Genomic DNA, 15,117 nt, shown 5'->3' on the forward strand with positions numbered 1-15,117 from the left:
TCCTCCTTACCCAACCACCAGAGCTGGGTTAAGACCACTGATCTAATTGGCAAGCACAAAGGACAGGCAGGCTGTGAACAAAACCTGCTCATGTATCATTGGCATCCTTCTAAATTGCATTGTTTGTGCAGCTGTTCAGCCAAATTGTCCACAGAGTTTATTTTTGTCCATAGAGGAAATAGAGATGGGTTTTCTCTGTGTTTAGGACAGATGCAAAATCAAAGAATCATATATGCAGCTCAGAGAGACCAAGCTCTCTGCTAAATGTGTCCTGATGAGGGCAAAATTATTGATGAATCAATCCTTGAGATTATAAGGCACAGCTATAAGAGGCAGAGGCTTTGCTGAGATGTGACAGGACCGTTTCAGGTTAACACTGGCACTTGCTGAAGTCTCCCTTTCATTTCAGCAGGGAGGAAAAGAGAAGGATGTCTGTGTATTTTAAACACTGATCCACTATTCTCCTGAGAAGGAAAAAGTGTTTTCCAAAGGATCCATCAGGCAAAATTTACACAGTCTGGTATTGAGAAACAATTGCACTCTCTTTATTCCCATGTGTCACTCAGCAGTGTGTTTTAGAGCCGTGGGGCAGGAAGAGGTAGTGATATTTATGGCCAGCTTTCTGCTGGAGCTCACACAAGGGTGGGCTTGAGAAACCTGAAGAATGCCTTTGTGTGCATGGCTAGTCAGCTGGCCAAAGCTGGTGTTTGCTTATGGATGCTATGATAATAATTAACAGAGCAGGAAGTGAGGGACTGATTGATTTATGCATCCATGGCATTGTGTGTTTGAACTTGGCTAGAAACTGTGAAATCCTGAGATTTCCTGAGGCAGAATAATTTCTCAGATATGTGAGGATATAAGAATGGCCCAAGGTCCATATAGACTCAAAGCTTGGGCAGTGGCCAGGAGAGATGCTCAGGGAGCAGAACAGAGCACAGGACAGACATAGCCTTCTATCAAACTCCACCCTCTCAGCTTGGACGAGCTCCATCCAGCTGAACATTTCTCTGTTAAAATCCAAATCTTGCCCCTTCACCAGTAACACCCTCTGGACAGAGAAATCAATCTGGCCTCTCCCAGTGTCCCATGATGTCTGGTCATGTCTGTCATTGGTGGTCTTTTGCAACTTAAGATGAGACACCCTGAGAGTTCTGGCATCTTAGTTCTGTGTTCTCCCTCCATCCCCAATAGCAAAGACCAGAAACTTCCTGTAGACCCACCCCTTAGAGCTGTTCCATTCTCTCATCCTTTGGCTGATCCACATGTGAAGTCTGGGTCCAGTGGGTGATGAGCTCTAATGCTGAGCCTTCTCCTCAATGATGGAGGGAACTCTTGGCTGAAGTATTTAACATGATTTAGTATTTAGTAATTCAGTATTTAACTCAGTTAAAAAGAAAGAGTTTCAAGCTGAAGTTGGCTTAGTGGACCCAAAGTGTCCCTTGGTGCAGGTCTGGGCAGGGAGCTGGTGGATTGTATCCCAAAACTTCCATGCACTGCTGGAGTGTTGTTGTTTGTGGAGATGTGCTGGTGTTCATTTCTCTGGGATTGATGTGGCCTGGGTTTAGAACTCCCTCTGAGTCCAAGCAATAAGAGTCTGGAATGGAGGCTCACTTCCAAACTTGCCTTCCCTTGGGAGCTGTTTGAAGTCACGATGGCCTTGGGCCCATGTATCCAATAAATATTAAGGCAGATCTGCTTGTGTTCAGAATACTTTCTTTCCCACTGAGTAGGATTTAAAGGAATCATCAGCTAAAGATGAAGAATCCCAGACAGAGTCCCTTTTGTGTAGCCTTAGGCAATGAGCAGGACCTCTCTGACCTGTGCTCAGTTTGGCTGGAGGGGGCAGGTTTGACTCAAGGAGGGTTCCTATCAAAAAGGCAGGTTGTCATTTCAGTACATGAAGCAGAAGAATTTAAAGTACAGAAGTGGTTTCTGTTCTGATTCATTCTCTGCTGATGAAGCCATAGTGCCATTATATTTGCCACAAGGGATTTCTTGAGTGCTGGCCAAATAGATTCTTTAAATGCTTCTTTAAAACTAAATAGATCTTCTTTATGTATAAATTTTCCTCTTCAATGAGGATCTGACAAGGTCCTGGCAAACTCCTCTGCTTGACTGACAGCCTGGAAGAAAGACTGCTCTGTGCAGGGACAGCAGCCTTTAGCACCAGTCAGTGCTGGCTTGGGTCTTTCCAGCAGTTGGGAATAAACTTGGCAGCTGAGCACTGTTATCCCAGGATATCCCAGTGATCACCCCAGGACAGCACAGCCAGGCCTCTCCTCCAGCTTCAAGGTGCATTTCCATCTCCTCCCCACCATATGAACAAAGGCTGTTTGTCAGAATGGTGATCGCCAGCCCTGCCAGAGGATCCTTCAGGGATCTGGCATCCCTGGAGACACTGCTGCTCTAGATGAATTTTGGAATGTGTTTTTGAGATGGATAATTCCCTAACATCCAGCCCTGTCCAAGCCAAGGTGTTCCACATTTGCCTGTGGCAGCAGGGAGTTAGACAAGTCTTGAGGTTCTCAGGCTTCTCAGCTGTTCAAGGCCAGTTATTTACTGTGTGCAGGGCTTTAAACACAAAAAAGCACAACATGAGTATCAAATGTCAGTAATAAGTAAGGATTAATTATTTTTCTGTTGGTTTTTGTGGAGGCCTGCAGCATGCACACCTTGCATCATTCAAATGTATTAATTGCTGTTATTATTGAGAAGTTATACATCAATATGTTGATAAATTGCTAATGGGAGACACTTATAACAGAAAAATCTGGATCCTACAGCTCCAAGAGCTGAAAAGGTTTCCCCTGTGGCTTTGAAATTGGGCTCAAGTGAGTCACAGCTCCAAGTGTCCCAGACCACAGAGAACAGAAGCAGGAGCTGTGTCCAGCTCCAGTCATCCCTGGGGAGTTGCACTGGCATTTGCAGAGTGGGAGACTCTTTGGGGAGGAGCATCTTTTAAGTCAACCTCCACCAACATCAGTGGTTTTGTTTGTAACAGATTTAGCTGAAAACCTGTCCCCCCCTCCAGAAAAGTGATTGAGGAGGAAAGAGACTGTTCTCTTAGTGAAGTTTAAACATGACTCCTGGATGAGCCCAGGTTTTCTCCCACCTGAAAATTTGAGGTCAAAAATTGCCATTTGATCTGATGTCAATTTTTTCTCCCATTCCCACTTGGCTCATACAGAGGCTCCTGAAGAACTGGCTATCAGTCAGAATGCCTAAAAAAAAGGATCTGGTCATTTTAGCTGTGCTAAAATTAGCTGCACTAATTTAATTTTTGTTTTGTTTTGTCTTTTGTTTTCTTTCTGTGGGCACATGCAGGTGAAATCCTGGCTCCACTGAAGCTGATGGGCATCTTGCTATTGACATCAGTTAGGTCTTGATCTTTCCACAATGAAGAGAAGCCATTTGCTACACTTTTTGTTGTGTTGCTGAGTTGTATTTAATGTTTACAAGACTCATGGTCCTTGTCAGATTAATAGGGTTCATTGAAGTGGCAAAATAACCTAGTGTGAATGTACCTGCAGTCTTTGGTTGAGGAGCAGTTAAACTTTACTCCAAGGAACCTCACTGGTGCTGTTTTAGAGTACCAGTGGTGTCTGTTCATGTTCCAGATCTGCACTTAAGATTTCAGGCTTGATTGCTCTGCTTTTCTGTAGCTTCCATGACACGATTCCTATGGAAATTTTCTCTTCATTTGAGCTGAGTCTTGAGACGATTTTTGGAAGCTCTCAAAATATCCCAGAAGTGCCCTTCAGCTCTGCTCTTGCACAGAGACTTTAGCTCTAGCTTAGCTACAACTGATTTCCACATGTATCCAAAGAAAGAGAGCAAGCAGAAAAAGAAACCAAACCACAGACAATTTTCCTCTCCCAAAGCAGAGCTGCCTGTCACTGAGCTTTGAGGAAGAAGAATTGCAACAAAGAGTATTTTCAAACACTCCTGGTTCCAGAATTCCCATTTAATATAGAAAAGTCTGCTTATAGAGCTGAGCTTTGGCACTTGTAAAGGCTCAGTGGATTACCTGCAGGTTTTCCAGCTCTTCCAATACTAAAAGAGGTATAGGAAATTTGAAAGTCTATGAGGGTTGTCTTACAGAAGGACTGAAAAGGATGAGAAGACAATCAATACCTGAACTGGTAGATATAAAGGGCTTCTGACAAGTTACCTGTCTCCACCTTTCTGGCCAAGCTTTGTTTGAGGGGTGCTAAAAACATCTAATTGCATACTGAGGTACCACCTCTTGCCTTGCTCAGGGACAGCTTAGAGAGGCTTTGTTGCTGTGCCTGGTCTTCCAGCTCTGAAGGGCTGTCTGTGCCAGTGTGTTCCAAGAGCTGCTCCTTGCAAGTACATGGACTCACAGTTGGGAAGTGCCAAGCTGTCAGCACAGGTGTCATAACCTCATTAGCCCACCTCTGCCCAGGCCATAATTGGCTGAGGAGCAGCCATCCCCTGGCATGGCTCTGCTGCTTCCCATTCTGGAGATAGCAGAGGGGTCTGTTCCCACCATTCTGCACAGCAGAAACATCACCCTGGAAATATTTTAAACTTGGGATTCAAGTGCTCAGTGGGCCAGGCACCTTGATCCAAGGGCTGGATCAAAGAAGTCTCAGAGACCTGGCAATTCCCTCTCCTAAGCACTTGTTCCTGAGAGGATGTGAACTTCTCTGGTATATGCACAGCCTGTTGCTGTTCTTCCCTTTCCTCTTGCCTTTATGTCCATATCAGGGTGCTTGGTGGAGTACAGTGTTGGTCTTGTGAAGAACCTGATACCTTATAATAGTAAATAAGAAAGTGTCTCTCATGTCTGGCAAACTTCTCAGTGAGTAGCCTAGTACAGATGGAGCAGAAAAGGTTTAAATCTGATGTCATAAAAAATAGATAAGGTCTAACCTGAGTGCAAGAATTGCTTTCCTGCCTTCACTGGGGCTCCTAAAGGACAAGAGAGGTGCTGCAGGTCCATTTGCTGCCTGAGAAAGCTCAGCAGAGGAACAGAGCCTTGTACAAGGGTAAGGTTTTGTCTCTGGACAGCTTTTGGCAGGTCTGGCAGCCACAAGGCAAAGTCCCCCTCTGACTGAGGGGACGTGGTGTGTCCTGCAGCACACACTGGGTACCTGGCTGCTGTCTTTAAGCACTTGGCTCCTGGGCCACATTGAGTTCCTGGATTGCACCAGGTCCCTGCTCAGCTCTGGGTCTGGTGGTAAAGTCTAGCTGAGATCCACAGAAGTGGTATGGTTGGAAAATCTCTGCTTTTTGGGATCTATGGTGAAAAAATTTGATGTAATGCCCTCCCCGCTAAAGAAACTGTGTGTGGTTCAACTAATTCTCAGCATTTCTTTGCTTCTTTTGTTTTCCTTGCTTCACTCAGGGTTTGCTTATTCCTGTCAGGAGACTGCCTGCTCCTTCAGCAAAATCCAGTTCTTGCCCAAATGAACTCAACTTGTTCTTGGTTCCCTTTGTTTTGACACTCTGGAGATGAGAGATTTATAGACCTTCCTGAGTCGTAAATTCATTTTCTTTTATTATTTACCTTTCACTGCAGCCCATTCTGAGTGAGATTCATTCTGCCTTCAAGCAGGGTTGACCTGCCAAGAGGAGCTGATCCATAAATCTTTCCTTCCTTTTTCTTTCTTACTTTCCAAAACAACATTTGGAAACTGAGTTTGCCTGGGAGGAAAACTGTTCTTCCATTGCCGGCAGTCAAACCGTGCAACTAATTAGTGCTTTCCCTTTTCTCTTCCTTCTAGTCTGTGTCTGCTGGGGTTGAAATTAAGCCAGGGAGGATGGGGGAAATGGGTAAAAAAGGGGAAAGGATTTGTTTTAAGTATTTATTTTTAATTACAACTTCTGCAAGGTGATCTGGTGCAGTGGTCATGTATCCACTGTGTCTTAGGTAGTGGTCAGAAAAAGTTTAAAAGAAGTTTATTAGAAATGTCCCAGAAGCTGAGTGGAGATGGCTTCAGGTTGATCTTCTTGATGTAACATCTTCTTGTTGTTGCTGCTGAAAAGAAAAACAATTGACAAAAAAATATTCTTGGATACATCAAACCATGATACATTTTTTTCCAGAAATATCTGACATATAATTACCAAACAGGAGTCTAGTTACCTGTGTGTCTTGAGTAAGCCAATTCATGCCAAGGTGTTGTGGGCAGTGCTTACTGCAGATCTCTTATTCACAGTGTAGTGGCTGCCAATGTAGATATAATAGCAAAGCAAAATGTTTTCAGATCATAGAAAATGCTCTGCAGATCCAATGTCTATTTTATTTTTAGGCCTCGGTTAGTTTTGGCAAGAGTGGCCAGATGTTTGTATTGTGGGGAGGACAGAAATAAGAGCTTTCTTGTTGCTTGAAACTGAGATTAATCAAATCCTTTTAAAAATCCAACAAAACAAACAAAAACCAGGAAAAAAATCTGTTGTTTAGGCAGCTCTCCTTCAGTTGTGCATGATATGAAGTATGGGATTATGCTTATTCTTCCCAAATACTTGAGAAGTACTCACCAGCAGAGTGAGCCTGAGAATACCCTAGGCTTTGGGGTGATTAAGATTATTCTAGTAGATAAAACTGGGACTTTTCTGTAGCAAACCACATAGTAAGAGACCATTGTCCCTGTGGACAGGAGTGAGACCTCCTCAGTCCTAACCACTGGTGGTTTCAGCACTGGAGTGTGGGGCCTCTTGACAAGTTTGAGATGGAAATAGTAAAATGCTTTAGGTGTGTTTCTAGGATAGCAAACTCCTCATTTTCTTGTTTATGTGGGCAGCTTTTGGGTTTTCATGTACAAAAGAGCAGTGGGTCAGAAAAAGTGCTCACACAACAGTGCAGGTGAGAACGTGTTCAGTGGAGCCATTGTGAAAGCAGGTATGGAAAGAAAGGGCTCTTCACTTCCATTCATCCCAGCTCGGGAGACAGAGCGTGTCACAACAGTGCTGAGCAGACAAGAGCTGCTTGCCAGCATTTAATTTGTTGAAGATTAGGAAATTATTCCATTCTTATAATACCGTGTCAGTCTAGAAGTACCTTTGAACTCTGGGGGATGTGAAGTTTAGATCTTGCCTCAGATTTCATGGTGTTTGGAAGGCAAGGCTTTATCAGGGTGAGAACTGCACAGATGGTTTGAGGGGAGTCATGTTAACAGTGTGCCTACAGACCATGGACTGGCTGAGCTTTAGCTGCTTTGAACTTTGGGATAACTAGATCCAGAGCAGGACACTGAACTTGGGCTTTTTTCTCTGGGAACTGAAAGCTGGCTCAGGGAATGTAGAGGTCAGTTATTTCTGGTTGGCTCTACGTGCAAGGACCTGCTAAAGCATTGCCCCCTTTCTGACCTGCAGCCTTCCCCCAAAAAAATCTGCAGCCTTGACCCCCATGTCTTTTCTAGATGCCATCCTTATTCCTTACTCCATGCCATGACCATCCTCACCAGGCTGAGGGCACAAAGCTGAGCATTCTTGTATAAGCTGGGCTGATTGTGATGTTTTCATTATTTTTTGATGGTTTCTGAAAGCAACTGTTGGTGTCAAACCATAAGCAGAGGTTACTCTGACAAGCACAAATGGTAAACAAATACAAGACACTTAGTGTCAACAGCCTCAGAGATCTGCTCAGTGCCTGGAACTCGAGCCAGCTTGGCAGGTTGAGCCACGACTTGCACTGAAGCAGCACTGCACTTTCAGAAGGGCCATAAATAAATTTGTGTCCTGACGTGGGCACCAAAAATAAGCATGTGCTGAGCTTTTTTAACTGTTTGACCAGTGCACAGCTGCTGGCTGCTGAGCATTTTGGAAAATGTATCCCCTCATTCAGGTGCTTAGCACTTGAAAACCCAGACTCAAACAACTCTGGTGTCATCTGCTTCTATAATAACCACTGTTGTACCCTGCAGAAATTGCCAAGGCCTTGCTGCTGATCTTGAAAAGCAGTTCCTTTAATCCTAGTCATACCTGACTATTAGAAAACAACCTGAAGAGACTTTTCTCTGTTCAGTGAAGGCAGATCTCAAGCTCTGGGGTCGCTTCTCCCCTACCTTCAAGCACTCCCACATACTGCTGCCATGCCATACAGGAAAGCAAATATCCCTGTTTGCTCTGGTATCAAATAACTTTGCTGACCTCCCTTGAAGAGAATTCCTTGTAAAAATCAGGTATCAGTCACTTGGAACCTTGCAGGTGTCTCTGAGCTCTGGTGATTTATTATTCATGAGTAATTTTGTGCTTTATGAAGAGCCCTGCTGGTAATACATGGGGGTACAAAAGTATTGATTAATCAGTGATCTGGTGCCAAAAGCTACTCATGAGTGAGGACAGGAATGGGCTATGGGATAAGGTTTGGAGAATGAACCTGTAGAAGAGCTCTGTGATGGGCAGTGTTGAACCAGGACCACACAGCAGTGGAATAAGGGGATGTAATAAAACTGGGCCCACTGATTTCTGGAGTAAGCTTAAGCTTAAATCTCCTTATCCAGAGCAGGGTAGAACTGGGGTCCAAGAAGCCTCTTGGAGCCTGAGTGACCAAGAGCAGTTGTGTACTGGGGCTGAGTCCAAACTGCTGCAAATGAAGACATCAACACATGATGTCCTCATAAATCTCATGGCACACCCAGGAACGCCTCTCTCATGGCAGAGGTGGCTGCAATGTTCCTGCACAGGAGTCGAGAAATGGAGAGACCTTTTGAGGAGGCAAGAGGGGATGATTTTAGGGAAAATTTGGCTGAAAGAGAAGAAATCATCTGTTCTATGGGTGGGTTAGCAAGTTTATGTTATCCCAGTTATGTTATCCCATGTTATGTTAGTGTCAGAAATGAACAGTGGTGAGTTGACAAGGAGGACATAGGCTATGGGAGCAGCATCTGTTTTACCTTCTGTGTAGCTGGGTAGTGCCAGAGGGTGCATAAATACCAGCACAGATTTAGTGTGTGAAGCAAAGGACAGTGGTGTAAAGCAAAAGACAGCACACTATGTCTTGATTTATGATCTTTGAACAGCCACTGAAATTGCAAATCAAGGCAGAATTTCCACCAGGTTACTCAGCGATGCTGTTGATCAGCACAGGCTTCAGCTGAAAAAAATCCCCAGAAAGAAAAGGTAGATAAAGCCTGGCACAAGCTAAAGGTTGACTTGGCAATTCCAGTCTCATCTCTCAAGCGCTTCAATGGTGGTTTAAGTGGAAAGCTTTACATTTAATGGAAATATTTTGATTTTAGTGTTGCAGAGGTATGGAGGAGAAAGCAAGACTGAAGCCCCAGTCTGCCTAAACCCTGGCCTGAGTCACAGCTGTCCTTATATCCCAGTCTGTTGGGATTTAAGGTTTTGACAATGGTTTCCCAAGCTTGCTTTGTAAGTGGCTAGGCTTTGCACAACTTGCTGTGTTTGAGGAGAGAAACAACAGTCAACAGCCTGTGATGTTCTTTGGTGTACCCAGCTCACCTAGGACCTGGTTCCTGGGATCACAACCCTACACCTGGGGAGAGGGCTGGGGATTGCAGGTCATCAGCAGGCCACGCTGGCAACTCCTTTCTTTCACTGTGTGGAGTTACTTACCCCAACGTTCATTGAGGTGTAGAGATCATTATTTTCATTAGTGGTGATTCATGTGATGGGTTTCACAATCAGAGCTGCTGGTGTAATATGTTCCTTTCCACAGTCCCATTTATCTAAAGATCTGAGAATACTTTGTGTACATTAAATTTTAATCCATGTTTTACCATCAGTGATGTAGGTAAGGAGGATTGTTTCCATCTTGCAAATGAGGTAAAATGAGGTACAGAACAAGAAAGTGACTTAGCCAAGATTCTGCAGGTTGTATATCTTACTGTGAGATTACATTTTCCATATGTAGCTCAATTTCCCTGCCCAAACTTTAAAGGAACATTCGATTTGGTGAGGCTAAGGCTGAGCAGGAATTTGCTATAACTAAATCAGAAGGCTTGATGTGAATCAGAACTTCCTCTAGTATTTGGGAATATTTGGATTTGCCATCCCAGAATAGCCCTGACCTGAAAAGATTGGAACAGAGCTGTTTTTTTTCTAGAGTTGGTATCAACTGGTTGGTGTAAGATGCAGAGTTCAGTCAGTGAAGAACTCTTGGGATCTCTTCCTGCATGGTCAGCAGGATTAGTGTGGGCAGTGGAGGATGAGAGTGGTTCTGATGTAGTTGCCTGTTAGGGGATGGAGTGAGTTGTGAACTGTCTGTTACCTGCAAGGGGAGGTGACAGTCTCAGGTGAACCCTGTCCTAGTTTCCCCCGGGAAACAAAGCTGGGAACAGAATGGGGATAAATTTCATCTTTTGCTTGGAGTTTAATCTGTTGCGGCAAATAGATTATTTCAATGGTTATAATAGCTCCTAAAAAAAGAAGTTCCTTCCTTTCCCTGTCTTAGGGTTAGGGTTAGGGTTGGGGTTGGGGTTGGGGTTAGGGCTAGGGCTAGGGGTAAGGGCTAGGGGTTAGGGTTAGGTTTAGGGTTAGGGTTAGGGGTTAGGGTTCCCTAGCTCAAGAACAGCTGTGCAACTTGGCAGTGCAGGGTAAGAGGGGAATATTCTTGCTTGTGATCCTTTAAGAGCAAATGGCAGAGCGGGACGGCTGTTGCTGTGTCCCTCCTCTCCCCAGCAATACCCGTCAATACTGAACTGACCTTCCTCCTGCCGTGCTTCTCGCCTGCAGGCTCCCCGTCGCTGCGGGCGTTCCCGGTGCTGTCGGTCATTGCCCGGCCGCCGCCCGCGCTCCCGCAGCTGCTCCCGGCTCCCGGCGGCTCCCGGCCGCTCCCAGCGCAGCCCTGCCCGCCGCCCGCGGGCACCGAGCGCTCCCCCTGCGAGCCCCCGGGCAGCAGCGAGTCCGAGGCGGAGCAGCCCCCGCCACGCTCAAAGAAGCCGCGCCGGAGCAGGACCATCTTCACTGAGATCCAGCTCATGGGCCTGGAGAAGAAATTCCAGAAGCAGAAGTACCTCTCCACCCCCGATAGGTACGTGGGTTTCTCACGCCAGAAACAGGGATGAGCCAATGGGATACTCCGGCCCTGCTCAGCTCTTCCACACTGAATATTCCCTGCCTGGAGGGTGCTGCTTCTGCATCCACCGAGTTGCCTCTGCCATTGGCTGTGTCCACGTGTAGGTAACTGATTCAAATTCAAGGCTACTTTTGCTGGCATCAAAGGTGACACGAATAGATCATATCGGTGGAAGTGTCAGATGATGATGCTTGGGAGCAGGTTCACAGATCTTCTCAGAGAAGAAGGATCTCTGCCTTCCCCACTCCTGCTGCACATTTGAAAAAGGATGGAGCCTGTCTTCCCCTGGGATCTGCTAGTTCATGGCTGTGTGTTCATGATACCTTCAGCTGCTCCTGAGCTGGCTTTCATCCAGCACCTTGGGCAGCAATTCAGTGGGAAGGTGGTGGCCTGTCCATAAGCATGGATAACAGCCTGGGGTTAAAAGCTGCCTTGCAAAGGCACAGGCAAGTTCTTAGGCACTACTTGGTACCACATGGACAAACCAAACCAAGAGAGATTTTAGCTGCTTTAAGAGCTTTGAATCCTACTCTGCAAATTTAAATTATGGGGAAATGATCCATCCAATTTCTAGGAAGTTTGTAAACCTGGAGAAGGTTTAAAAGGTATCAATCCCTGCACTCCACAGAGGGCAGTGTCCCAATATTTCAGTTGATTCTGAAGATGGCACTTTTTACTCCTACTGCCTGTCACCAGATTGCTGCAAGACCAAAATTCCTGGCCATAGCCAACCTTTCTCATAGAGTTTTGGAGTTCCTGCTGTGCCTGCAGGAACAGCTTCACATCACCAGATAGTTGACACTTTGCTGAACCACTCAAGGCTGGTAATTAATAACTCATATGATTGTTCTTTGGCTTCACTGAGGCCGATGAGCAATTCCTGCCCGTGTACCACTTCCCCTGTGTTTGTTTCCTTGGGTTTCCAGGCAGTGCTGGTTGCACTAAGGTATGTGGCAAGAGATGGCAGCTGGTTACAGGTAAATTACCCAGGTGTTACCAGACATGCTCTAAGGTACAAAGGGTTGGCTAAGCTGAGCTTCTCTCTGTCAGCTCATGGCCAGAAACATGGCAAAGCAGTGGACTGTGATCTGTGTTCACTTCTGCAGCTTTTGGCCTGGATAGGAGGTTGTAGCCCTGGGATAGCACCTAAAACCCCTGGTTTATCCATAGTGAGGGAGGGCAGTGCATCAAGGTAATGACTCTGACCTGTTCTACTCCTGTTAGTAATGGTGTCTTAGATCAATGGCTTCAGATATGACGTAGTGGCAGAACAAGCCTGCAGGTCCAGGGTGAATCCAGAGCATGAATCCTTGAGTGTGAGATGGAGCACAAACACCTGGTCCACGGTATGTGGGTGTTTACAAATGTAAATCTGGTTGCCCAAGGAGCCTAGCTGTAAAAAAGGTTATATTCTGAAAAATTTGGCCTTGACAAATGTGTTTCCCTATCCAAAGGCAAGGAGATATTTGCCAAAAAGTCACAGAATGCAGAATACTGTGGAACGTGGCTCTTAGTTGGTGCTGTTCCACCTGCAGGACTTGCATGACTCCAAAGGGCATTTTCCTGGCATGACTGAGGATTTCCAACTCCATCCCTCGTGCAACTCCATTACAAAACTGCCAGGTGCATGGTGGGGAAGGATCAGGAGCTACTCTGAGCCACATTTGCTTCATATCCTGGGCTTCCATGTAGAAATAATGAATGGGTACACATGAACTTCCATGGGTTGAAGATTTGTGGAGGATGAATCAGGATTATGGGCTTTCTGCCACATATACCCTGCAGCTAAACATACAAAAAATAAATCCACTTAGAAGCCTAAATTGCCTAAATAGCAGAATGTATATGAAATTAATAGATTTAGATGTACTACTACTACTCCATGAGAAATGGGCAACTACTATGATCCCCATTCTGAAGGTAGTGAAGGAGAAATATGATACAAAGAGTAGCTGATGTTGGACATCTGTTCCTACGTGTTTGCTTCAGACACCAGTGACCTGTTTTTCACAGATGTGATGTCCCATAGCTCCCAATTAATGGACAAACATGGAGCATCAGCAGTTGGAGTGCAGCAGGTTCATTTTTTGAAGAGGGCAGACAAGCCCTGCCACTTAAGAGAGCTTGCAAACACCTACATCTTCCATGGGAGCATGTCTTTGCATTCTGAATTCATGGGTTTTGCCACTTTCGTGTGACTGTTCTTGAGAAAACTGATCAGAGAGACTCTGCTGAATGCTCTAACAGTGTTGGACTGGCACATGAGCTCCTCTGGCTTCTGTAGACTCATTTTGTTGTCTGGTTTATCTCCCAGGCTCGACTTAGCCCAATCCTTGGGGCTGACTCAGCTGCAGGTAAAGACATGGTACCAGAACCGTAGGATGAAGTGGAAGAAAATGGTGAGTGGGTCCTTGTAATTTCTCCATGGCTCTTAAAACTGATTGCAAAGAACAGATTTGGAAACGGAACATAGAGGAGGGATTTGTGTCTATTTATACCAAATTTTGTGCATAGACAAAAAAAAACTGTGCTGCTCTATGGAAACGGAGCAGTTTTGAGAGCAGTATCATTAATTTTTGCTTCTCCTATCTTCCTTTCACTTATTCTCATCTTCATGGTCCTTTTCCAGTTAAAATGCTTTTTTATAAAGGACAGCCACCCAATAAATGCTGGTAGGAACATGATGCTGTGACATTCTCTAGTGGAGGTGTCCAGTTTTCTGATTTGGGAGACTAGATGCAGTTGTAGGCTGTTCCTTTGGATGTATGTGGCACCTGCAGAAGTTGCTGTCACTTCTGACAAATTTGGCATTAGCTTGGGTGTAGATCCTTGGTTGGAGTGTCTTGTTGCTGAGGGAATGGTGTGAAGAGAGAGGGAATTAGACATAGGAACAGGTTGTCTGAGACCAGCAGAGTTCAGAACCTTGACAGTTCATCTCTTTGCTCCAGGTGTTGAAGGGTGGACAGGAAGCTCCAACGAAGCCCAAAGGCCGCCCAAAGAAAAACTCCATTCCCACCTCAGAGGAGATTGAAGCAGAGGAGAAAATGAACAGCCAGGCTCAGAGTCAGGTGCAGGAGGGATCTCAAGCCTCTGAGGAGCCAAAACTAACAGAGGAGAACCCAGAAGAAGTCCTGTCGGAGACAGAGGGGTGTCCAGAACATACACCAGAGCCTTCCTCAGAGGAGACTACACCATTAAGTTAAAAGGGAGAGAAAGGAGAGGAAGAGAAAAAAAAGAGAAAAGGGAAAAATCAAAACCAAATATATATATGTATATATATATTTAAATATGTATGTAATGGTTTGTGTGTACATATATATATAAATATATATATATGTATGTAGACCTTGTGAATAAGTCTAAAGATTGGTCACTTTGTGCCTTTGGGAATCAGCCATCACAGGCCAGGTGGAACAAAGACATCCCATGGGAGTGGTGCCAGCCTGTTCCTCTGGCAGGTGCCTGAGCCTTCCTGCAGAGAGGCCTGGGACATGTTTCCAGGGAAAACCATGCCTAGAACCCCAAGACAGCTCCTTGAGAAGCCTAGGGCTCTCCCAGGCTGTGCGGCTGTGCTGGAGGGTCAGTGTGTTCCCTTGGCTTTATCCTTGCCTTGTGTGGTGCCAGTGGACAAAAAGCTTGGCCTGGGCTCAGATCAGGGATAGCTGAGGAATGGGAGCTCTGACAGCACCATTTCCTCCTGTAACCAGCACTTAATTCTGTTAGGGATGGGCCCGACTTAAACTATTTTAGGAAATGGTTCAGAGCCCAGGTTTGCTTTGGCCCAGTTTAGATAAAAGCTTCCAAAGGGACATCCATAGCTGGGTCAGCTCCAATTGCCTCTCCTTGGGTGGTTTGGGTGCTGTGAATTTGCAATGATGTGGGATAAAACTTGAAATGAGATGAGCATTTGGATATAGGTCTGCTCCAAAAACTTTTGGGTACTTGGATCTGGGACTTTTGCTTTGGGCCCACTTCTCATTTTTGTTGGGGTTTTTTAAATGAACTGTTAAATGTTTTCGGGGTTTGGGGAAAATGATGGATTTCCAAAGTTGCTGCAGGAAGTTGGCATTTGTTTAAGATGTATGCCAAGAAAAAAGGTGCATCAT

General features: G+C 45.3%; 1 protein-coding gene across 1 annotated transcript in view; it reads left to right on the forward strand.

The window, feature by feature from the left end:
• Nucleotides 1–14,428, forward strand: part of BARX2 (BARX homeobox 2) — a gene marked incomplete at its 5' end in the record, with an annotated part of 31,436 nt that extends 17,008 nt beyond the window's left edge. Inside the window, 3 exons of the mRNA XM_079326807.1 lie at nt 10,615–10,966; nt 13,326–13,410; nt 13,960–14,428. Of these exons, the coding sequence (XP_079182933.1) occupies nt 10,615–10,966; nt 13,326–13,410; nt 13,960–14,214 (692 nt within the window). The 3' untranslated portion in view covers nt 14,215–14,428. The remainder of the gene's footprint in view (nt 1–10,614; nt 10,967–13,325; nt 13,411–13,959) is intronic.
• Nucleotides 14,429–15,117: the final 689 nt, after the last annotated feature.

The sequence above is a fragment of the Erithacus rubecula genome, assembly GCF_903797595.1.
Source record: "Erithacus rubecula genome assembly, chromosome: 25".
In the NCBI taxonomy this organism is placed as follows: Eukaryota; Metazoa; Chordata; class Aves; order Passeriformes; family Muscicapidae; genus Erithacus; species Erithacus rubecula.